Source organism: Emys orbicularis, chromosome 8, assembly GCF_028017835.1.
Source record: "Emys orbicularis isolate rEmyOrb1 chromosome 8, rEmyOrb1.hap1, whole genome shotgun sequence".
NCBI classification, from domain to species: domain Eukaryota; kingdom Metazoa; phylum Chordata; order Testudines; family Emydidae; genus Emys; species Emys orbicularis.
Window position 1 is genome coordinate 89,388,644 of NC_088690.1, and position 24,743 is coordinate 89,413,386.

Below are 24,743 nucleotides of genomic sequence, written 5' to 3' on the forward strand. Positions count from 1 at the left end.
TTCACTTCTTCAACAAATACTATACCATTCCTTGACACACCTAACAAGATTAAGTGATGAAAGAAATAAAATTTGCTAGGAATACTGTCATATACACAGTCTTAGACAACTGCCCCCAACCTGCCCAATGTAGAAAGAAAAGTTTTTAATTTCTCCCCTATGAATAGCATTACTTCCTTGTCTTCAATATTCCTTTCTCATTGGCTGCTAATGTATATTATTACAAATTTCCATGCTGCAAAGAACTGAGTAACTGAAATTCCAAGGCTGATTTAAAAAAAAATGCTGGCCCCTAAAGCATACTTCCATTCTGTAACAGTTGAACACAATTAAATACTAGTACTCACTTCCATAGTGTCTTTTGAAAGGTAAACAACCCAATATACCAGGTTGAATCCTGCAAATGCCACTGGAAAGAGGATCCGGGAATACTGGTCTATTTTACTAGTGCCTCCGATTGCTGGTGGTGGTGGTGGTGGTGGTGGCAGTGGTGGGGCTGGCGGGGGAATAGATGTCGGTTGACCTTGAGATGCACTATTGGACATTATGCTGGCTTCAGGGGACTGGTCCGTCTGAGAGGTTGTGGAGTTCAATCGCTTCTTCAGGTTACAATTGGAATCAGAATGCTGTAGGGAGAAAACATTACCAGATTCTCAGCTGTGAGATTTGAGACACATGTTTGCAATTTCTTTCAACATATTGAAATTAGGCTTCCTTCTGCCTTTCTGCTTGGTTTTCTGAAGGTTTTTTTTTTTTTTTTTGTATTCCTCTTTGCACAGTTTAAAGTACACACAGAACTATACACATAGACATGCTAATGGCCCGAGTCAGTTTTCTGGTGTATATATGTGCACCACTCTCACAACATGAAAGATGCATGCAGATATCTGAGGCAATATTTGGCTCAGAGCTTTGATATAAGATGATCGAAGAAAAAGTGTTCTACAAATAATGTTGTGTTACCATTATTATATATGTGGGTTCGATGAGGGAGGGAAAGACAATAGATCAGAAGAGAAACCAGAGAGAAAAGACAGATGAGAGAACACAGAAGAAAAGATATTAAGTAGACATAAATCCCATACTTCTCTTCTACGTCAGTGCCTCAACTTATAGGGCCAAATTCTACTCTCAGATATGTACACACAAATCCCATTGGCTCCAATTGATGTTGCATACAGATAGCTGAGGACAGACATTTTCTCTAACTAGGATTTTTCTGCCACTTTTTTATAGCATAATCTATGTTTAATAAAAATGAAACCCTGCTGTTTTTCATGCTTTGCAGAATAGCACTGACCATCACTGATCACTGACATCAACATCTGTTCCTCCATTGTTCCCCTTGCCAAACTACCCCTCTCAGAACTCAACCAGGCCATGAAATCCATAAAATTCAGCCAGATCCACTGATGCATTCTGTGTTTGCCTTCCCTATAAAGGATCCAGAGAATGCCCAGTTAATTGTTAAATGTTTTCCTATCCTGCTTGATTCAGAAAGACTGAAAACAGGTTGACTGTGCTTATTAAGCATGGATGAACTCTCCTGGGGCTCCTTAACCACCAGGGAGGTATCTATGCTCAGTTCTATCTTAATTCTCTCTCGATTCCTGCCACTGAAGTTTTTCTACCATGTGAGTCTGTTATTTATTATTTATATTACCGTAGCATGTAAGAGCCTCAGTCATAGACCAGAATCCTATTGTGCTGGTTGCTGTAGAAACACAGAACAAATGACAGCCCTTACCCCAAAGAGTTAACAATCCAGTGGATTCACTGATTCTGCTCAGTTCTGTCTACTATCATCATAGCTAGGCTTGAGGCTTACAGAATCTGAGGAAGGAAGGTGTCCCAAGAACCTATGTTTCAGGGTTATGGATAAAAATGTTGGCACTTAAATTGGGTATAATCTCTGTGGATGTGAATTAGTGAAAACCTAAAGACCTTTTTCAATCATCCTCTGCAGAAACAGAATGACTGGAACCAATGACTGAAGTCTTCAGCAATTTAAATATCATTAGATTAACAAGAATACTTGTATTGTAAAATAGAGTTGTGATATTACTTCTTCACACAATGCACAATCAACACACAGTCAGCTTTGGCAGGGGATGTTGTGCAGGCCAAAAGTATATCTGGGTTAAAAAACGAATTAGCTAAGTTTATGGAGGATAGGTCCATCAATGGCTATTAGCCAAGATGGTCTGGGACGCAACCCCATAATGTGGGTGTCTTCTAACTGCCAGAAGCTGGGACTGGACAATCTGAAGTATATGGCACAGGCCACTGTCGGAAGTCAGGATACTGGGCTAGATGGACCATTGTCTGACCCAATATGGCTATTTCTATGTTTTTATATTTGAATTGTATAGCACGGTAAAATGCTGTTGGATATCTAGTTTTGGTTTCAAAACTCTGCAAAATTCATTATTTGGACATTGATTTTTATGACAATCATTCATTTAAGAACATCCCAGTGTCTTATTGTAAAAGTTTAATGGCTTGATTCTTCAGCTGCTCCATGCAATGGACTTCATTTCAATGCAGAAGCTGCAGGATTGGGCCTTTAGCATATAAAGAGATGAACATGTGTTTGTGATGGGTTGGATCACAGAAACCCCCTTGAGAACTGCCAACTGATGTGCCAAGACTACTACTGCCCCTGCCTTTCCTGCCAGCTTGGAACCCCAGCACCCTGTCTTCCTGAGCCAGACACGCCCGTCTGCTCCAACAAAGACCCAGGGTCTGAATTACTTGTCCCAAAGCTGCAGACTTAACTGAAAGTAGCTTACAGAAGTGTTCTTGCCTTTAACACTCAGATGCCCAACTCCCAATGGGGTCCAAACCCTAAATAAATTTGTTTTACCCTGTATAAAGCTTATACAGGGTAAACTCCTAAATTCTTCACCCTCTATAACACTGATAAAGAGATATGCACAGCTGTTTGCCCCCCCCCCCCGAGTATTAATGCATACTCTGGGTTAATTAATAAGTAAAAAGTGATTTTATTAAATACAGAAAGTAGGCTTTAAGTGGTTTTAAGTAGTAACAGACAGAACAAAGTGAATTACCAAGTAAAATAAAATAAAACACGCAAGTCTATTTCTAATCAAACTGAATACAGATAAAATCTCACCCTGAGAGATGTTTCAATAAGTCTCTTTCACAGACTGGACGCCTTCCCAGTCTGGGCACAATCCTTTCCCCTGGTACAGCCCTTGTTCCAGCTCAGGTGGTAGCTAGGGGATTCCTCATGATGGCTTCCTCCTCTTTGTTCCGTTCCACCCATTTATATATCTTTTGCATAAGGCGGGAATCCTTTGTCCCTCTGGGTTCCCAGCCCACCCCACCCCCCACCCATCCCTTCTCAATGGAAAAACAGTAGGTTAAAGATGGATTCCAGTTCAGGTGACATGATCACATGTCACTGTAAGACTTCATTACCCACTTGCCAGCACACACCTATACAGGAAGACTTACAGGTAAAACAGAGCCATCTGCAGTCAATTGTCCTGACTAATGGGAGCCATTAAGATTCCAAACCACCATTAATGGCCCACACTTTGCATAATTACAATAGGCCCTCAGTTATAGTTCATATTTCTAGTTTCAGATACAAGAGTGGTACATTTATACAAATACGATGATCATACTCAGTAGATTATAAGCTTTGTAATGATACCTTACAAGAGATCTTTTGCATGAAGCATATTCCAGTTACATTAGCATATTTTTATAAAATCATATAGAGTGCAACGTCACAGTGTTGAAACAGTTATTCTATTCTATGGTAATCTATAGTTAATATCATGCACTTACGGATAACCAGATAACCTGGTATTGACAATATGTCTTATGTTTGGTAAACAAAAGGGATGTAAAAGAATTATCTTCTTAGTATTCGGTATCACTGCTATATGAAAGAGAACCACACACTTCTCACAAGAGGCCAGATTCTGCTCATGGATGCACATGCTGATTTCCCATTGAAATTGATGGAAGTTGTATATGTGTATCCACCTGCAGAATTTGGTCTAAGAAGACATAAACAGAAGGCAGTGGAGAAAAATAAGCTTCTATTTGCACAACAGATAATGCTTTCTCTCTCTCTCTCTCTCTCTGTTTCTACCCCTCCCCCCACCCATTTCTTTCCTGAATCCCAAGCCCCCTGCCCACACTATGTCAAGTAACTGAAGAGTAACATGTTTTGCAGATGGATTATAAGTGGCATACATACTGTGGGGCTATGTCTATCTGGAACACAGATGTTTGATTTTTGTATTTTCCAGTTACACTGCAAGCAGCAGACAGGTTTGAAGGGGGGATCATCCACAGATGTGTCACAGAAACAGAAAGAGGGTTATCCATGTGCACTGGCACTAATCATAATAATCCTTCTCTCTAAACAGACTGGCTGTTTGAGCCTGAGCCATTACTTTCGCTCAGAGTCACTATCCCATTCTGCTTTTGTGTCCTGCTTTCGAAACTGGAATTTGCTAGACACACAATGTGGTTTGTCTTTAGCTTTAGTACAAGAGGGCTTGGTCTCGCCACAGTACAGGAAAATGAGCAGAATTTTTTTTTAAGTGTTTGTTATTTCATCATATCACTTGTCAATAAACAGCATTCTGACATATATAGATCGGACCAAATTCTGCCTTGAATTACACAGGATTCAGTACACTGAAGTCAAGGAGATACCATGGTGTATAGCTGGTCGAAACGGGTATATCTACGCAGCCCAGGTAGACAGACTTAGCCTAGCGGGGCTCACACTAGTGTTCTAAAAATAACTGTGTAGACACTGCTTTGAAGTTGCTGCTCAGGCTGGAGCTTGGGCTCTGAAGCCCATCCCCATTTCTAGGCTTCAGAGCCCAAGTTCCAGCCCAAGCTGCAACTTCAAAGCGCTGTTTCTAGACCACTAGCCAAGCCCTGCTAGCCCAAGTCTGTCAACCTGGGCTGGGAAGCTCGCTCCCCCAGGCTGTGTAGACATCCATAGTGAAAAGAAAAATAGGCCCACTGTTTGCTGATGATGCTTTGGCAGAAGGTACATTAACATTCTTTCTATTGTTCCACTGTAATTGCAAGGATAGCAAATCCCTTTGTATAGGGAGTTGGTTGAGGGGAGCTGAGGTGGTGATTTTTTCAGTGGGTTTATTAAATCTTTGTTATATTTACGTTGCTGCAAGGGTGGGTTATCTGCAGGTACTTGTCGGAGGTTGTTTATTGGGGGACATATTTTTAAGAGTGAAGTATTCCCAGAGCATGGTGTGGGCAGTTCTTTATTTAGTATAGCACAAATTTTAAGAAATAAACATCCCTACCCATAGACGCTGGAACTAGGGGAACGAGCGGGGGAGGAGGGAGGGGCGCAGGGATGCTACCGCATCCCCCTGGCTTGAAGTGGTTTCCATCATATACAAGGTTTATAGTTTGATTCAATGGCTCTCAGCACTCCCACTATATGAATTGTTCCAGCACTCCTGTCCCTACCATGCTATGAAGGAACATGCTCTTCACATCAGATGATGATAAATGTGGGGAGGTTTTGCCACCACAAGATACAGGAGATTCCTTTTATTTTAACTTCTCCCTTACTTTCAAGGGCCCACCTGTATATTTTCATTTAGCATTGCAGTCACAGAATCCTTGATCACAGATTCAAGGTGGAATATATTAATTAGTCCCAATTCTTGGGTCCCATTGAGCTGTGCTCAGCAGAAGACATGAAAGGAGAGAGACAAGATAGTTTTAGGCTCCCAACCCTGGACCTAGCCAGTGGCTGGATAGCACTTAAATTAAAAGGAGCATCAAATTGCTTTAAGTTACACCTCAATGGCCTATTCCAGCAGCCAGGACACATTATGGCTCCAGCCATTAATGGCCAGTTCCTTGGGCATGCCCCATACACTGAGGAACATCAGGTAGAGCTGGTATAACTCTCTGGAGGGGAAACCTCAAATAGCTGCTTAAACCAATTTAAAGATCCCTGTTTGCTACTTAAACAATGCAAAAGGGGCAGATGGAAGCCTAGGACTTGGTCTGTTGTGGTGCAATGGACTGTCTTTACCAACACTATCATTGTAAATTATTCTCCAATTTATAATACAACTTTTTCTCAGCTACCAATGAAGACTCACCCAGAGACACTGGCCAAAGGAACAGCAGCAAGAGGATGCAACAACCTGTGGCTCTCATTCAAATTAAATTGATAAAGTTTGTGCGTGAGGACGGGAGCTCTGAGTAGTTGCTGTAGTCATTAATTTTCTCTACTTGGATTTTCCCTTTTGAGTGTTTTCTTTGACAAAGAGCATTGAGATTAGGATGCAGTGATGAAATTTGCCAAAACACTAAACAGAAAGAAAATATATGAACTATTACAACTAGCAAGCTATGTTAATCCCTGCTTTTATGGGATATAATAAAGCAAACTTGTCCAGCGCACCTAAGACAAAATCTCAAACATTGTTAGTTGAGTTGACAAATTTCAAAAGAAACTGGCTTCTTTATGTGGCCTCTTTGCTGACAGAGCACATTTGTGATGTTGCAGCACAATGAAAAAAATTGCTCCATGCCTGCAGTCTGACCCATGCGTGTGGACCTTTGCACGATGACTCAAAATTAAACAGGAGGTGCTGTACTGCATAGAGCAGTAAGGTGCTGTCTAGGACTAACTAAGGTCATACAACTAAACTAATTTATACCCTTTGGATGCCCACAAAGCAGCTGGGAGTCTATTCCATCCAGATACTTATCTCCCTCCGTTCTCATTGACTTTGCTAGGGTTTTCTTGGCACAACTCAGGAGGCTCTCAGCAAATTGCAGCATCAGGCCCTTACCTCCAGTTAGAAAAGATAGAGCAACTATCGCTTTGGAGTGTATGTAATTCTGTATTCTAGCCTTCTCTGTTTTTATAGGGATGCTGTGTGTGTATTATTAATTTTGTGTGTATATTTTTCTCTTCATATTTCTAATTAAAATTCACTTTGAAATTATCTATAAATCTGCCTTCCTTTGTACTGTGGATATGTGTTTTTGCTGTCAGTGCAGCATGTAGCATGGCACTAAAATGAGCATCTTATGTATGTGCCTAGATACCAACAAACTTTAAAACAATTTGTACTTGTTCTAATTGCTGTCTCCTTTGCTCATTTAAGATTATGTACTTTTTCTGTTAGTACAGTGAAGGCAAAAGAAAATAATGGCAATAAACTCTAAACTTTCAGATAGAAAAATGTGATATTTCTTATTTCCTTTGTAATTTACTAGGCTAAGGATATAGAATTTTGTTGTCATCACACTGGAATGAAAATGAAATTAGTGCCAAAGCTCAAATATGCCTGGACAAGCATTAAATAAGAAAAAAGCATATCTCCTACTCTTTTCCCGCTTTCCTCTTATTAATATACCTATGAATATGTGACATTCCTACCAGTGCTACACAATATAAATTAAATCACTAACTAGTGGCCTTAAATCCTCAAAGATTATTCAAGGGCCTAACTTCCATTATGGGTGTTAGGTGCCTGACTACTTTTGAGGATCTGGACCCTAGACACTACAAAACTTAGATAATAACAATAATTAATAATTGATTATTATCAATTATTAAGAGCTTTTGTTCTTATTTTTGTTTGTTGACCTAATGGCAAAAGGACTCTAAGGACACTCTTTTAGATCCCAGTGACACAGATATAGATTTAAAACCAAAACACCATTGAAAATATTAAATCTACTTCCAATTTGGGCCAGATTACTGAGCCTTTACTCACACTGGTGAGTACTTACTCATAAGAGTAATCCCAATGAAGTCAACGAGACCAACTTTATGAGTAACTGCTTACCAGTCAGCATAAGAGGTTCACTGTCTGGCCCTCGATTAGTAACCTTCTCTCCAAAGTTCTACATTGCTCCCAACATCTGTTGATTCCATCACCAACATCTAAAACAGGTAAGGAATTGGCACAACTGGGCCCACAGCTATTACTAATGCTATTAACATCTGCAGAAGAAACACAGAACTCCAACATCACATCTCAGCAGGTAAAAAAAAAGCTCTTTTAAAGATTTATGATCTTGCTATCTCAATGCAGTTCCATGATATGACACATCAAAATGCAGACTGACACTGCAGGGCCTTTGAAAAAAAATATTTATTTTATGTTATTTATGTTAAATGTTTAAAGCCAACTTTTGCTCTTAGATACACTGGTGCCAACCCAGCAATTTAAATGGAATTATTCTGGAGTGGAACTGTGAGCAGAAGCCAGTCTCTCCACTTACTTTGTGCAATCTTTGCAGCTTTTATACAAAAAGAAGTGATATTCCTTCATTTTACTGTGCAATCACATTTGTTTTGTCCTATTTTAATATGTGCTGCTGTGACTACTGAGATCAGACTGCAATACTGTGCAAAAATGTGTAAATGCTAGTGGGGAAAAACCCTCATATCATACAAGACATTTAACATATATTTGTGTATGATTTCAACTCTCTCTTCTCTCTCCCATCCCTATCGCCCAGCTCTGTAGCTCTAGGAAACATTTAACTCATGTGGATCCAAATGATCATCAGTTACTTGCCCTCTCCTTTCAGCCACATCAGGATACTCATTAAACATGTCCAACATATTCTGATTGATGTAATCTCAGGGAACTAAATCCTTTATACTGGAAAACCATCAGGCTCCTCTACACTTGAGGAATGTTGCTTAAAGACAGAATAAGAATCCTCTGCTGTCGGAGCCATATCACTTTGTGGCTTAGGAAAAAGAGCTGTTTGAAAAAACAAACAGCAAAATGCTTTCACAAAAACATTTAATTGGAAGGGGTTTTTATTTGTTGGTTTTTTCACATTTCATTTGTTTATCAAAATGTCATCAAAAATTCTGACCAGCTGTATAGGAAATAATCCCTGTTAAGCTCTTTGACTGTCATGCTGCAAAAGCTCTTGGATACTGTACAACAGGCACCCATACTAAGTGACTTAGGTCCCTGTCCTCTAGTGTACTGGGGGACTCTGGCTCCCTCTTGAAGTCAGTGAAAATCCAGAGGGTTCTAGGCACCTAGGGACCCGTGCAACACTTTCAGGATCTGGGCCTACTGAATAAAGAGAGGTGTGAGGAAGAAACAATATGATTCATATTTAAAACACAAACACATATTTTAAATGGAATAAAATCTAAAAGCTGCACTGCTTTCCTATGCTATAGATTCTGAGTTTGTTTTTGATATGCTGGAACAAATGTAATTACTGTAAGAATAAAAATGGGCTTCCATCAGGGTCCAGATGCATTCTCAGCTTGTTGCTGTCATATTTTGGAGTGGAATGCCCATAGTTTTGTATTTCACACAGAGATCACCTGCAGCTGACAAAATACAATGAGCCAAATTCTGCTCTGAGCTACCTGAGGTAAATTCATAGTGACTCCTTGGCAACCAGTGAAGTCACTCTGGGTTTGTATCACTTCACTGAGAGCAGAATTCAGCCCACTGTATCTGACTGAAAACAATGGAGTCCAAGGACTTAATGGAAGTTTGTAGCAACTCCACTGAGAATGACAAAATAGAATTTGGCCTTGTGCCTTCTCTATTTTTAGAGTACAGAGGTTTGGTGGAGGATTATGTAATAATATATTAGCAAGAGATTTTGAATAAAAGAGGCATTTGAACAAAATTAACTATCCCGAAGGGTGAGAGGGACACTTCTACTGTATTTTGAATGATTTTTGTAGAAGACAAAATTAGATTTGGAATTGTAAAAAATTGAACATATTCTGAATCCACTTTAACTTGACAGGTTTAAAACTATTCAACCAACTAAAGCTTTTAAATGACTCTTTGAATTTTCATCAATACTAGATCTTCTCTCTGGTCTTGTCTGCTACAATGAAATGTTTGGGTGCAACTATCTCATTGTTACTATATCACCAATGGAAGTGTTTGTGTAGACAGGGGCATACACACTACCATATCACTTAGACTGGTTGGGGCAGGCTTAGAGGACATGATGGCAAAAATGCTGGTGTCTTATTTACACTGTAACTCACCCCATTAATACCACTAATGAAATTGTATTGGGAGCACTGAAAGATTTCCAGTCTAACACAGACACAACCCTTTTATATTTTCTGCTCCTGGACACTTCAGTAACTAGCCCAACCTTAACATTCTCCATCAGCTTTCACTATCTAAGGAGTAAGTTCTATAAAGACAGAAGGCAGATAGCACTCTTCCTTCTGACACAAACACTGCTCACTACATTTCTCCTAAAACTCCCAACTGATAAACCTAAACCCCTGGCAATCACCAAAAAACAAAACAAAACCCACCATTATAGTGGAAGAAAGGTTTTTTTTCACTCTGCTGGAGAAATAATAGAACTGAACAGAAAAGGAGACAAGAAGATCTGAGGGCATAGGAGAACGTGAAGATTTTTCATTAAGGGATTTCTTTTAATCACGTGAAGCAGAGAACTTGGTGGCTACTTAGAAAGGTGGGGGGTTAGAGAAAAAATGTCCTCTTTAAAACATTGTTGAGGGAGAATAGCACGGGGCCTGGTTTAAAAAAAAATTCTGAGACACACAGAAGACATCTTAGAAAAGACATAAAGTCCTGCAACAATATTATACAAGGATCTAGAACAAGAAGAAATAGACCTTGCAGAAATCAGAGAGAAAAGGAACTGTAAAAGAAAGCAATGATATGACTTAGAATCAGATAAGGAGTAAGGAACCAAAGCATAGGAACTGAATAAAAAACAGAAGGGGCAGGGTTCTAGAAAGAAAAGGAAAAAGAGACTATACAAATAGGAGAGTGATATAGAGGCAGTATACAAAACACACACACACCTCCTTTCCTCAAAACACCTTCCTTAATGACATTCTAGTGCCTATTAACTCCCCTTGAAGCAGGGCTGCCTTCTTACAAGAATTTTTCCCAGCATGCCTTTATGGGGGTCAGCCCTTTAAATCTAACAGAGTCAAGCAGCTGCAGTCCTAAAGAAGCCACTTTTGCAACTGCTTGCTACATCTCCTTCTTCTAGTTCGTAAGAACTCTTGATTCTTGTGGTTTCCCTTGGTTTTCCCTTTCCTATTCCTGAGGAGATGGGTACATCCTTATGCTAAACCAGCAGGGTGGAAGTGGAACAATATTCCACAGGTATAAACAGTGACCGCTGACTCTCTGAAGATACCAACTCTGAAGTTCTGCTTGGGGAGAAGTTCTATGCACTGCTGTCTGCAACCTTTTTAAATTTGGAGACTTTTGTATAGGGCTTATATTGTTTGCTTGGTTGGTTTTTGCTTCTTTCCTAGTTTTAGATGCCATGTATTATCTGTAAATAGCTCTGTTAAGGAAAATATTTGTAGACTGTGTTTCTTAGATATTTTACTACGCACTTGCTAGGTTTTAATTGCTAAAACGGTGAAAAAAGAGGGAAGTATTGATTGTACTTACTTCTACACTTGAGAGGGAAACTTTAGAGAGTGCGAATTTCAAACTTCTTTGTTTGCTTTATTGATTTCTTCAAGGTCAGACTTTTAGCCTGTGTTCAGATTGGGCTGCAGTGGTATGGAGAATATGTAAATCCCTTCAGTAGCTGTGGGAGCTGCCAGGCTTTTTAGAATCAAGCCCTGGCATGACTGGGAAAGCAGCTATGGGGAGCAATGTCCTCAGCAGCCAGGCGCTCACTTCCTTTGCTTTGTAGCATCTGTTGCAGAGTCATCCCACAGCAGACTATGCAGAGGAGGGCAAACTGCAAAAAGTCACTTTCTGTAATTGCTCAGTGTGAAGTTAAACTGTCTGAATATGGGCCCAGTTTTGGGGAAGCTGAAACCCCACTGTGATCTGCACTAGCGCTAGAAAATAAGGGAGCTCCTCTGTGAAAGGCAATGGTTCTGCCTTATATGGTTCGGATTTTGCACCTTATAAGAATGGTGCAAAATCCGAACTTCACTGTAAGAGAGAGCAGAATCCTACCCAAAATCCTGGATTGTAAATTTCTGAAACCCAATATGAGGACTTTGAGAACTGATGAAGAGGCTGAGAATAATGAAAGTGCTGATTGGATTTTGGTATTTGATTGAACAATTGCAACATGAATGTAATGTTCTTTTCACTAGAGACTCTTGAATTAAAAATGGAAGAGTTCTGCTAAACTCTCTGTTTTGTGGGAGCTGAGGGCACTCAGCACCTTGCAGGATCAGGCTCATGATGCCTTTGGCAACCAGTGCTGTGGGTGGGCCTCCTCACTGCTACTTCTGGGAACAGCAAATAGGAACTACATCCGGCAAGTTTTCCTGCCAGGCCTCCTTGAGCCACCTTGTCTTATTCAGGTTCCACTGTATGTATTGGTGTCTTCAAAAAAAAATGAGGCAAAAGTTTGTCTACCTATGAAGAGGAGTTGGATCTTCTAATATAATTTTTTTCTTCTGGGATCTCAGAATTTTAATGACTGCAGTACTTAAGTAAGTGTTTTACTGGATATAATTTGATGTCTCTGCCTACTGTGTTTGGACTCTAAATTGTGTAAAATTATATTTTTGTCCTTCTCCAAGAATGCAGGACTTTATGGACCATTATCACATTGTTCTTTTCTCCTCCTTCTGTCCTCTATGAATTAATTTCATTGTTTATATATAATGGACACTCTATAGATCATATTATATTTTCTTTAGTATTCTACATATTTGGGTCTTTAAATGAAACAAATGATGAAGAGGATTATTCAGGGATTCAGACCCGAAATATCTTTCCAGTTTAGGGTTCTTATTCTAAGATAGGGATGTGCTTTTTGTTAATATTTTCTTTTGCTATGTCATGCCAAGTGATCTATTTAACTTAGTATTTTGATATTTGCCTGAGTGATTTCCTGTGAAAAAGTTATATTTGAAAAAAAAAAAGGACTTAAAATCTTTTAAAGTGTTTCTAGTCTTTAGATCTGTAGCATTTTACTTTGTAGCATTAATGTGCTGTTACAATATACAGCCCATAGGGTATGTAATGTCCTCAGTCAAATAATAATAATTCAGTCATAACAACTGAGCCTTTCTCAAATGTCATGACATTTGAAAAAAATTACTTTATCTGAACATTAACAAACATATTATCTGTTTTTGTTGTAAGTTTTGATGAGGCAAATTATTATTAAGGTTTCCTTAGAATAATAAAAATGTAAATATTGGACGTGCACATCTATATTTACTTTACGCTTATTTATTTACAAGTTTCATCAAAATTGAAAATCTACTTTTTCATTTTCCATTATTGCAAACTTCTGCAAACTCTATCACACATTACTAGCTTTGCTCAAGTCAGTCTTGCTTGAGTTTTTGGGGGGATTTCTTTAACCTCATTTTACACAATCTGGGCAGGAAAAAAGCACTCGTTTTCTGAGTTGTAATGTGTGATACAGTTTCTTTAAACTTTTATGAAAGACAAAAGATGTTATGAGAATAATCTGCTTTTCTTTATTTTTGTCCGTCTTTTCTGGAGTCTCATATTTTTTTCCCAGTGCTAAAACAAATCTTTACTAAAATGCACTGAGGGCTTTTCTAGACATGCAGTTAGTGTGCGGCAAGCTACAGTATGCTAGTTGTCCGTGTACACCATGCTACCATGCACTAAAACTTCCCAGAACACTTTAATCTACTCTGCTTTACAGGAGTATATTAAAGCACACTAGGGAACGGCATACCAGTGCACTGTAGACTTGCACCCCAGCTTGCCACACACTAGCTGTTTTTCTAGACAAGCCCTGAGATTTATGAGCCCAATTCTTCTGCTCTGATGTCAGGGAAAATGTTGTTTTTTATTTCAATGGGGAGCAGCAACAGCAACAGGCTGTACAACTACACCTTTGTTAGTAAATGTACCCTACTACTCAAAATGGTTTTGGGTACACCTAACCTATTACAGTTTTAGCTGCACTAAAACATATTTAAATAGAAATGTTTTAGCGAGGGACTTTGAGATTTGACATGGAGAAGAAGGATGGCTTTGTGGTTAAGGCAGTGGAATGGTATTCAAGAGAACTGGGTTCAGTTGTGCTACCCTCTTTCTGGGTCACCCTGGGCAAGTCCCTTAATCTTTATGTGCCTCAGTTCCCTATCTGTAATCGGAGATGATAATAATATTAACTTAGCTTGGATTAGTGTTGTGCATATAAATAAACTGAAGTTGGTGATAATGGGGGCTGTATCATTACTTAGGGAGACTTGGTAGTGAAAATATTTAAAACCAATTTTCAACCATTTAGCATATCTTGCTTTTGATAAGAGAAAGCATTTCTGTCTATCGCATGTGTTGAATATTTACCACTCTTCCTTTAAAACTGTATCTCTGTGTCTTTCTCAAAGCTTCCACCAACACAGCTCTTTATGCAAGTAACAGATGCCAAGTTTATGTAAAAGCTAATTCCCCTTCCCTCAGTTGACCCACTTATGGTATGTATATTACAGTGATCCTGTAACCATCTAGCCAATGCACGCTCTCACTCTTTTTTGAACAGTGTCCTGCAAATTCTGCAATCTTACTATGATATAGTCCGCATACTGGTGATTATTTCCCTGAATCACAGTACTTACAGCATTGCTTGAAAAAAGTATTTGTGTGTAACACTCTAATGTTGTTTTTCTTTAATTATTTTGCTTTATATAAATCAGAATGACTGAAGAAGAATATCTCCACTTAATACAAACAACTAAAAATGAACTGCTTTCACCTTCTGACGTTAGAGCAATAACTTCCTTGACGTTTGAATTGATGTGACTCAGTTATGTAATCTGTTCCAGACTAAGATCACTTTAACATTGTTCAATTGTTTTGCATTCACTACTTTGGCTGTCTCTTCCTATATGACGCTTATTATTAGAAAAATGAGCAATTACCGAGACAATCTCGTCCTCTGCCGGTACAGTTGCTGCTGATAGTGCTGCTGCTAGTGCTGCTGCCCGGGCTGCCTTCCTCATTGCTCTCTGAGTCTGAAGATTGGTAAAGTAGTTGACAGCTGCAAACTCGATAAGTGCAGAGAAGACAAAGGCAAAGCACACAGCTATGAACCAATCCATGGCAGTAGCATAAGACACCTTGGGCAAAGAGTGGCGTGCACTGATGCTTAAAGTGGTCATTGTTAGAACTGTAGTAATCCCTTTAAAATAACAGAATGAAAATTAAGGTATTAGGATTTTGCTTACATCCATATTGCTTATAAATTGTTATAAATATATAGATTATACTTCCTATTGTTTCATTACTATGCTCCCTATCAGCTGATTAACAGATTGCAAAGTACTCCTTGTGCTTCAAATAGTTCATATTTGTATATCTAACCATAGTGAATAAGCCACACTAGACTGTATGCCATATTTTAAAATGGTACACAAATGTAAAGTTAAGATACCCAGCCAGTGAGTAAGGATTCTTTCTAGAATGATGCTAAAACATGGACATAACAGCATGCCTGGAAGCACCACTTTCTAGACAAGGTAGTTGTAGGAATGACATGAGGACCACACAAGGCAATTCCCATATAAGAAGGGAAGAGCTCAGATTTCAAAAACCTATTTTACCTATGGGTTAGTGAGCACTATCTATTGCAATAATCCAGGTTAAAATACTATAGTTTAGTAACATGTAATTTCAGCATCCTTCTCCACCCACCCCACTTTGGGGTTACATTGAAGGGACATAAGATGTCATACAGAACTCATGGGAGTTCTGCATGAAGACCAGTGGCAGGATAGCTTCCAAGATCAATGTTCACTCTCTACTGTGGCAGGTGGGTCTGAGGATAGCATATATTGAAGTAAATAGATTGCAGAACACTGTTTCTCTCCTCCCAATGATCAGGAAAGGGTGGGTGGGAAGGTAGAAAATGTTATGTTATGTTATGTTATGTTGTATTCATCATCAATATGCTATGAATGATGCTTAGCAATGAGAATGCAGTGTCATCACATACTGATGTAACACCTCACTGCAGCTTCTGGACTATGTGAGTTGATTATTTTAGGGCTCTCTCTGCAACTCTCTCTCAAGATGCAGCTTGTCAACTATCTGCAGTTGAGTACCACAGTTCCAATGTCATAAACTAACCTGCTTTTAATAAAATACAAATAGAAGATTAAAAAAAAACCAATATCTCCCGTCCCCAAAATCTGGCAGATATTTTTATAACAGAAATAGAAATAAGCCTGAGGTATAATTCAATGTCAAAAGTCCATGTCTGACATATGCACACGGGTGAACTTTTCAAGATTATATGTGCTGAGATTAGAACATGGTCATGTGCTATTTAGCAATATTTAGTAATGTAATGATGGATTCAGTGTCTGTATAAATACTTATCACTACTGGAATTTAGATATTAGGAATCTGGAAGATTCCTATCACTGAGGGCTGTATGATTTTAGAAGGTGATTTTCTTGAAATGCTCTGGACTGACAAAATCTGCCTTATCTTGCAGAATGCTAACATACAGTTGAAAAAATTGTACAATTGATATTTGTTTATCTTTGGCTGTAGATTTTGAATATTTCTCAGTAAGATTTAAGAGAGGTCAGTTAACATAACTATGTAAAACTCATTTTATTTCACTACTTGCATTATAAAATTTTGCTTTAAGAATCTGTCCACATCTGAGATTTTAATGAATATGATAGATCAAAGGTCAAATTCTGGCTCCCAGTGTGATTCGAAAACAAGAGAAAGCTGATCATATCTATCTGTGCATAAGATTTTCCATCCTGAATCTATTAGCTAAATATTCATATAGAGGGGACTCTTTGTGAGGACTCTGAGACAGACATGGCATCTGGATGAAGTGGTGAAACCATGAACACAGTGGGTGTGAGCTAAAGGATAACTTACATATGACTCTTAATGAGGCATAGTTAGAAATACCCATGTTCTTTATTCCACTCCAGGCCGGGAGTAATACATATATAGGGAAATGCACATTGGGAATCCACTGCCCTTTTTGAGTACATAGCAGTACAAAGGAATATTACCGTACCTGAGATGGTTCTGCCTACCACACTGTTTCTTTCAGAAGTTTCTAGCAAGCAGATCTTTATGGCCCCTGCTTCTCCTTCATCTTGGGATCATAGCATTCCTTATATTTGTAGACTGTAGTCTTGCACCCCTTTTGGGGGGATTCAATCTGCTTACAATGTTGCCCCATTTATATAATATTGGAATTGGTTTTCGCAAACTAGCTTTAATCTCCCATCATTAATTTCTCCTTTCCTCCTCTTTAAACCTTTAATTTGGGGAAATTCAGATGACTTTTCTAGCCAAATTCACTTAGATAATAATTATAACATCAGTGTTTTCCAATGTTATACATAATGGGATGTCAGGTCTTCCATTTTAAACCTCTGATTTGTCACTGGGCCCGATAATTTGCTCTAGGTAGTAAGGAACTGAGCCTGCAATCATTTTCAGGTGAAACTCTCTGGAGTCAAGGGCGTTTTCTCTGAATAAAGACTGCAAGTTCAGGCTGTAATGGGGATAAATCCTTCAGTCCTTACTCTGCTGAAACTTTCAGTATAATCATTGGACTGAATGCCCTGAGTAAGGACTGATGAAGTTGGTATATTTTTTGTACAAGGTGTCAGGCTTGCTATTACTAATTTTCAGCAAAACTGGCAATGGCACTTGCATTTACTGTGTTTTCTAAGAATATTCCTCTGTTCCTAATTCTGTATTTACTCTTCAGTCTGAAATGGCTCATAAGAGCTGTCATTTCAGATGTTTGTAAATATTTTTTAAAACATTAGTCTGAAGACCTATTTACCCAATAGACTGAGCAGTTCCAAATCACCCATTCAGCCTGTCAGGTGAATAGTATACATTTCTCCAAATATGCCATGATATGTTTCCGATCATCTGTAACTGTTCCATGAACTACACAGTACTGGGAGTGTTATATTATGATGTCAGATTGTCAACCCACATTTGTTCTATACACACTGCACTTCAATAGCAATAAAGCACCCTTTAAAATCTATTATATCAACTCATCCCACTACCTGATTATTCTTTACAGTTCTGTCTGAATACTTAAGACAATAAAAATTAATTTCCAAATTTTCAAAAGTGGTCTCTAATTTTGGGTTCCACATTTTTGTTTTTTAGGGTGCCCAACTGCAGTTGGGATTGTAAGAATGAACAAGCACGCACAACTCTATTTCAAGTCAATGAAAGTTGTGTGCGGTTGGCATTTCTAAAAATTGGGCCCAAGGTGTCCAGTGGCTCTAACATGCACATGAGTAGCTGTACATATATTAATAGTTCCATTGCAGTTAAGTGAGACCCATAAAAGCCAGTCCTCCTCTCCCCTGAAGTTGGGCAACCAACATTTTTTAAAATAAGACCCTAGATCCTGCAGTCTTAGTATAAAAGGCAAATACAGGAGTTTGGTCTGTACAAAGACTACAGGACTGAGCTCCAAGGAATTTACAATAATATACCTGGAGCTGGTTGAAAAATGATATTGGGAAAAACGCATTAAAATTTACAATTTTTCTCCATTTTTCACTGTAAATATTTTTGATGAGAATTTTTTGTCCAGCTCTAATTATACTCCAGTCCTTCTCAACCATTTGGTTGGTGGAAGTTTTGTCGTTGATGTTGATAGGCACAGTACAGGTCCAAAATTAAGAATGAAGTAAACAGAAGAAGAGTCTAACTTACAAAAGCAAAAAAAAAAAAAATCAGAGATGAGGATCCAAAATATACAATTGATAGTCCACCCTTTAACCCAAGCCATTGGAGAGAAGGCAGCCCAATGTCATGAGAGACAGGCAGAGAAAAGAGCTTGTGATGGGGGTTTTGTTTGCGTTTTGTCACTCTTTTAACATAACTTTTCATAGACTTCTCCAATTTAACACTATACATTTAATTTTCATTAGTTTTATTAGTAAACCTTTCTTTGAATTTAAGTATTGGTTTTAACAGAATACAAATCAAGAGAAAACCTCTGTTCTCAAATCTGAATGGTGGATCTTAACTCTGAAATTCTCCGTACACGTATGCCTGGAATGTCTATGGATACCACACAGCAGAAACAGTCAAAACTGACCATGTAACTTTTCCAAGAACAGAATTCTGTTCCTAGTAGGATTTTTTTAACGTTATTTATTTGGTTTCAATACAATTATTTATTTTTGTTCCCTGGGATCCATTAGCTTTTTCTTTCTCTACTTAAAAACAAATTCCCATCACACTACAGTAGCTGTTCAATACAGTGGATTCAATACAACAAATGAATTTCATGGTAAAAACATTAATACCAGCCACAGTTCTTGCTGGAACAGATTCTTTGTTGATCCAAAACACAACCTGAGACAGGACTACAGTCATGGTGCATGGAATATATGTCTGAATGAGATAGTAGCCTATTTTCCTTTGCAGATGAAAATAGAGCAGCTGAAGTGAATATTCACCTGCAACAAACAAGCAATGAAAGGCGATGAATAAATGGAATGATGACATGAGCTGTTGCAGAGACTTTAACACAGCATACCAAAAACTGTTCTAGCTGGAACAGATTCCTTATTAATCCAGAAAGACACCTGAGAAAGAATGACTGTCATAATGCAGGGAGTATAAATCTGTATCATGAAGTAGCCCATCTTCCTTTGCAAGTGGAAATAAACTGTCATTATTACGTATTCACCTGTTAGGAGACAAGTATGTCAGCATTATTTTGGCAATATATGAACAAACATTACTGGAGTAAACTTTGGAATGTCTTAAATTAATATGCTGTGTTTTGAGGAAAGCAGTGGCGAATAATGGGCCTCCTACTATATGATAAAGTTTAGCTGATCAATAGAAGCTAAAGTGAATCAACCGAGATAAAGAGAAAAGGTGAATCCGTTATTACTTTGGTATGTTGTTCTGCTACTGAAAAAGCAGTGTTCCTGAAAGTTACATTAAACTTTGCCCACCTATGAGCAATATGTTGAAAATCAATCTTTTGCAGGAAACAAACAAAACCTTTTCAGCAGTTTTAGTTAGGGGAAGAAGAGTAAACAGTTAAGAGATAAAAAGAAAACAATTTAGTTTGTTTCCAATGAGTGTTTTATAATGTGTCAATTCTACATGAGGCTATGTCTTACCTGTGTTAGATTTAATTGTTTCACTAGACACTGTTTGTCCTATAAGATCATACTGGAGGAGACTGGAAGACTCTTGTGGTACTTCTACTGAATACAGAGGTCCCTTTTTCCATGTGTAAATGATTTCACTTTTTGGATAGGCATCTGGGGTATCACGGAGAAAAGAATCAATAGTATTAATTATATTACAGTAATGCCCAATGGCCAAAATAAATACTATGGCCCCATTATGGTAGGTGTAGTACAAACAAGGAGACTTGGTCCCTACCATTTCAAACTCTTTCTAATCTAATTAAAATTCAATTCTAATTAAGATTCAACTCCTGAGCATAATAAACAGGAGCAGGGACAGGAAGGATGAGGGTAATAGTAATAATAGTTTCTCCTTCTCAACCTTCCTCTTCCGCCCTGGCTCCCATGTAGCTAACATCTCCACAGGACCCTTTTCTCCCATTTAGCAACATAGGAATGGCAGACGGTGCTCATGCCCAGGTTGAGAACCCATAATGTAGACTAACAACATGCCTCAGCTTGAGGGTTTTAAATTACATTAAGGTTCTTTTTTATTCTAATTTTAAAATTCCCTATCAACTCATAATGCATTGTTCTCCCTTAATATTTGTCTTGTTTCCCTCCATAAATAAAAGGTGATCCTGTACCCATGGCCTTTGTATTTATTTCCCCCGGCGCTACATAGATTACAACCACCACCCATCTACCTACCATTAAAGAGCCTTATTAAGAAACATAAGCTATCACTATGGCTCCCTGGGATGATGGGTCCCCCTCTCTCTACATAAGCCCCCTCTTGATGTGGTATATCTACCACATGTGGGTCTCTGAGCCTGTCAGGGCCCTGAGAGTTATCCCACTCACTCTGCTATTGCCCACATTGGAGGGGTGGTTCCCTCCAGCTGAGGGCAGAAAGTCTGTTGATTGCAAGTGGTCATTTCAACATAGTTCTTCATTCAAAATATACCAGTTTCTTTAATACATGAGGGCATGTAATGATAACCTTTCTTCACTGCTAAAACAACAGATTTGTTTAAAAGGTACCAGTATAGACTTGGCTGTGTCAGAATAACAAAAAGCAATACAATTTATAGCCATGAGCTTGCAATGAGATCCACTAGCCTGGATTCCACTGACTATGCAAAGTCCTGGTCCTAGTGGTATGCATGAGCAGATTCTGATGTGGGATATGGGTCTATAGTTAGTTAACTCCTATTAAGGACTGCCCTAAGACCCCATTTTATGAATATATATATATATTAAAAAATCTGAAACTTTTACAAAACTTACAGCTCCCAAACTTCAATGGACAAGCATGCCCATCCATAGGGAAGTTTACCAGCCGCATGGGACAATCAGCATTAATGGTCAGTCTAAAATACATTAAAATAAATTGTACTCAGTTCCTTCATTAACAGAAGAAAACAAGTTCAACAGGAAACAGCACAGCAGAATCTTACCTCATCGTATAGAGAATAGTTCCATTCTGCATAATTCTGAAAAGTTTGTTAGGAGTTGTCATATTATGAGCAATTGACTTTTTTCCATTTCTAAAAAAGGTGTCTGGTGTCCAGATCTTACTGACCATTAAATTGTTCAATCTAAGAATTTCAGTTGGCCCACTAAACTTCAACCTCTCATCAGTCCAAGTCTGCCGAAAGAAAACATCCATTGTGTATTCCTACAGGAAAACAAATCAATCATAGGTCATGGCCAAAAGTACTGACCTAATATAACTCAGTGGAGGACATAACACAGGTGGTAACCACATTTCATTCACCACTGCTTAATCGCTTTAATCCTATTATCAGTAAGTAGTTGCTAAAAAAAAGTCAGTCTATGAGAAAAATATCCTATTTTCTTACTATTTTAATAAAGAGCTGCAAATTAATCATTGAACAGATAATTTGATACGAACACAAAGAAAGTTCATTTTGCTCTCACAAAACATAATTTAATTCAAATGACTGCTGTTGTAAGGAGATACAACTGTCTAGTTTTATATGCTTTATAACCGCTAAAAGAAACTCTCAGTACTTAGTGACAGTGAACAAAAAAAGACACCCTCAATATCTCTTATGCAAATTATTTTGCATATTTGCTACAAAAATCTTATACATATTCATTATAGTGTGATTACACAGCATGTCAAGTTACTTCATAGTGCTATTGCAAATTAATGCTTACAAAAACTTTTTCTAATGTTCGTGTCAAACTTTTCAAAGAGTAGCGTCTAAAGTTAGTCTCCTAAATCCATATTTAAGCACCTAAACAAGTTACTCAGAAGCCCAAATATAGACACCTAACAGTAACCGCCCAAGTTAGAGAATATACAGCCACTGTGACTCATAGCTGGAGAGCGAACACCATTACTAGAATGAAAATATTTTTCATAATTATTTGGGGAGCATGGGGAATGGTTTAGTTTCGATGGGTTAAACTCTTGCTATTGGTCTCTATGTACGTTGTTGTAAACGAATAACTTTTATAGGAGTCTGCAGCTACCTGTATTCGGGTGCCACGCCTGATAGCTTCGACTGCTTTACTGAGAAAAGGAAAAGGTTGAGCTCAGCAGTATTCCTGAATTACTCATGTCTTTATTTTATTACTCTGTTTCCTAACAGGCGGCCCTGCTGTAAAGCTATGCATTGTAGCACACATTCCTACAATCTTCTTAATGGTGCTTATGCATCTTTAACCAATCCTTCCTTTCATTCAACACTCAGCAAATCAACAATTGCTCTCGTTGCTTTAGCTTGGGAAACAAACTTATTTGCAACACATTTCTCTCAATTTTTCCTTGCAAATGCTGCCGAAATTGCATGGCCCGTTAGGTTGACACAATTGTGGAACTCGCTATATGCGAACCAACAGTAAAATGCTCTCTGCTCGGTCCCTCAGAGACAGAGATTGTCAAGAAGATTAAACCCTAGTAATCTGCTCTAATGACAGTCCACTCAGATGCCACCGTAATGAATCCTGAAAAACAAGACCAGGGCCAGGGACAAGCGAAGCTCCCATGCTGGAAAGATCCCACGGTTTGTGTGGCGAGAATGTCAAAAAAATGGAACTGTTACCGAGCCCCTGGTGTATGTAATTTATAATGAGTCTTACCATCTCCACGTCTGACACGGGACCGAAGCTGGTCACATAGATATCCGTTTTGACTTCTGTAACAGCACCTAGCGGACATTCAAACAAGCTCTGAGCACTGCCAGGGTCAGATGTAAAGAGATGTATGCTATCGACAGGATTTCACTCATCAATCCGCATACCTACACAGCAACTTGTCTAGTGCATGAGCGTGGCCCCGGGGCACAGCAAAACTGCTGTTGAGGAACTTGTTCCCTAATGCATTACAAAACAAACGGGGTGTACGCAGGGAACAATTTTCACTTTGACCTCCTGCTTCTGGATTGCTACGGTTTTGTGTAAATCAACAGGAATTGTTTCTCCTGTAAACAACTCCATTATGAAGGGGGTAATTCAGATGCAAACTTTCTGCAAACCGCCCCGTATCCGTTTGGAAGAGACACATCTATATTGAAGGGGGTGGGGGGAGGACACCTTCCACTGGTGTGACTCTCCATAGGAGAAGGGGATAGGAATCCAGGGCATTGAGCTGTTTCCTCTGTAAGATCGATTTTCAACAACAGATAGGACACAAGGGGAGGGGAGCGCTACAGTTAAAGAGACTGGGTTTCCTCTACCTCCAAATCCAGGTCGGAGCCTGTTGTCATATCCATCCAACAACTTATCCAGAATTCGGGTGATGTTTTCAGAGTACAGTTTCCCTTCATCAGTCTGGCTCCCCAGCGCCTTGTCTACACTGCAATTAACACACCAACAATGCCATCATCCAGCCAGTCCTTCCCCTTCCGTGCAAAGTCAACAGTTGCTTTTCTTTAGCCAGGGCCGTCAGGGAAACACCAGGAAACATACACTCCACCACCCATCCCCTTTTCCCCATTGACTCGACTCCGGGCAGGGCAGTTGGGTTGCTTAGTCTTTGGTTGTCTTTAGTATTGTTTAAGAGCTTACTCACCAGATAGTGATGCACATCCAAGAGAACAACAAAGCCATACTTCAGCACTGCGGTCAGGACTCCCAGATAGCCTTCTGCCTAGTCAACTGGAGCAAGTTCCATAGCCCATCTTTTCCTCTCTCCCCTGGTAATTCCCGGTGGTTTATGATCTAAAAGTGCAGTTGTGCGGATGGAGTTGTTTGTTTTCTCCCTCTTCTGGTTCTGCACCCTCTCGTGCGTGTGTGTGCGCGCGGTTTGATTTCCACGCCGCGGTTCAGCCTCGTCTGACTGTTTCAGTTGGGGAATTAGAGTTTGAAAGGACGGTGCACGGTCGGAGAGCAGTGACAATAATCGAATAAGGCATTAGGGGAGATTAAAAGGAAGAAATCCACTGCTAGTTTTGGCATGGAATTAGCAGGGACCCGTTAGGAAATCTGGAAAAGCGCTGGCATCTTGCTGATAGAGATTATGTTAGAAATGGCCTCAGCTTTTATTATTTTTGTGGTTCACAGAGAGATTATTATGCAGCTTCTGCATCATTAGAACTTTTAAAAAAATCTACGATTTTCCAGTAGGCTGTTT

The 24,743-nt window shown here is 38.9% G+C and overlaps 1 protein-coding gene across 1 annotated transcript; it reads right to left on the minus strand.

Moving 5' to 3' along the window:
- Positions 1-329: 329 nt before the first annotated feature.
- On the minus strand, positions 330-24,220 carry GABRA6 (gamma-aminobutyric acid type A receptor subunit alpha6). The gene is made up of 9 exons (XM_065408853.1): positions 24,183-24,220; positions 23,848-23,966; positions 23,252-23,319; positions 21,598-21,818; positions 21,428-21,510; positions 20,126-20,269; positions 19,528-19,680; positions 14,888-15,147; positions 330-626 (listed from the first exon to the last, which is right to left on the minus strand). Exons 1-9 carry the CDS (start codon positions 24,218-24,220, stop codon positions 330-332), a joined length of 1,383 nt encoding a protein of 460 aa, XP_065264925.1.
- Between the last annotated feature and the right edge of the window lie 523 nt (positions 24,221-24,743).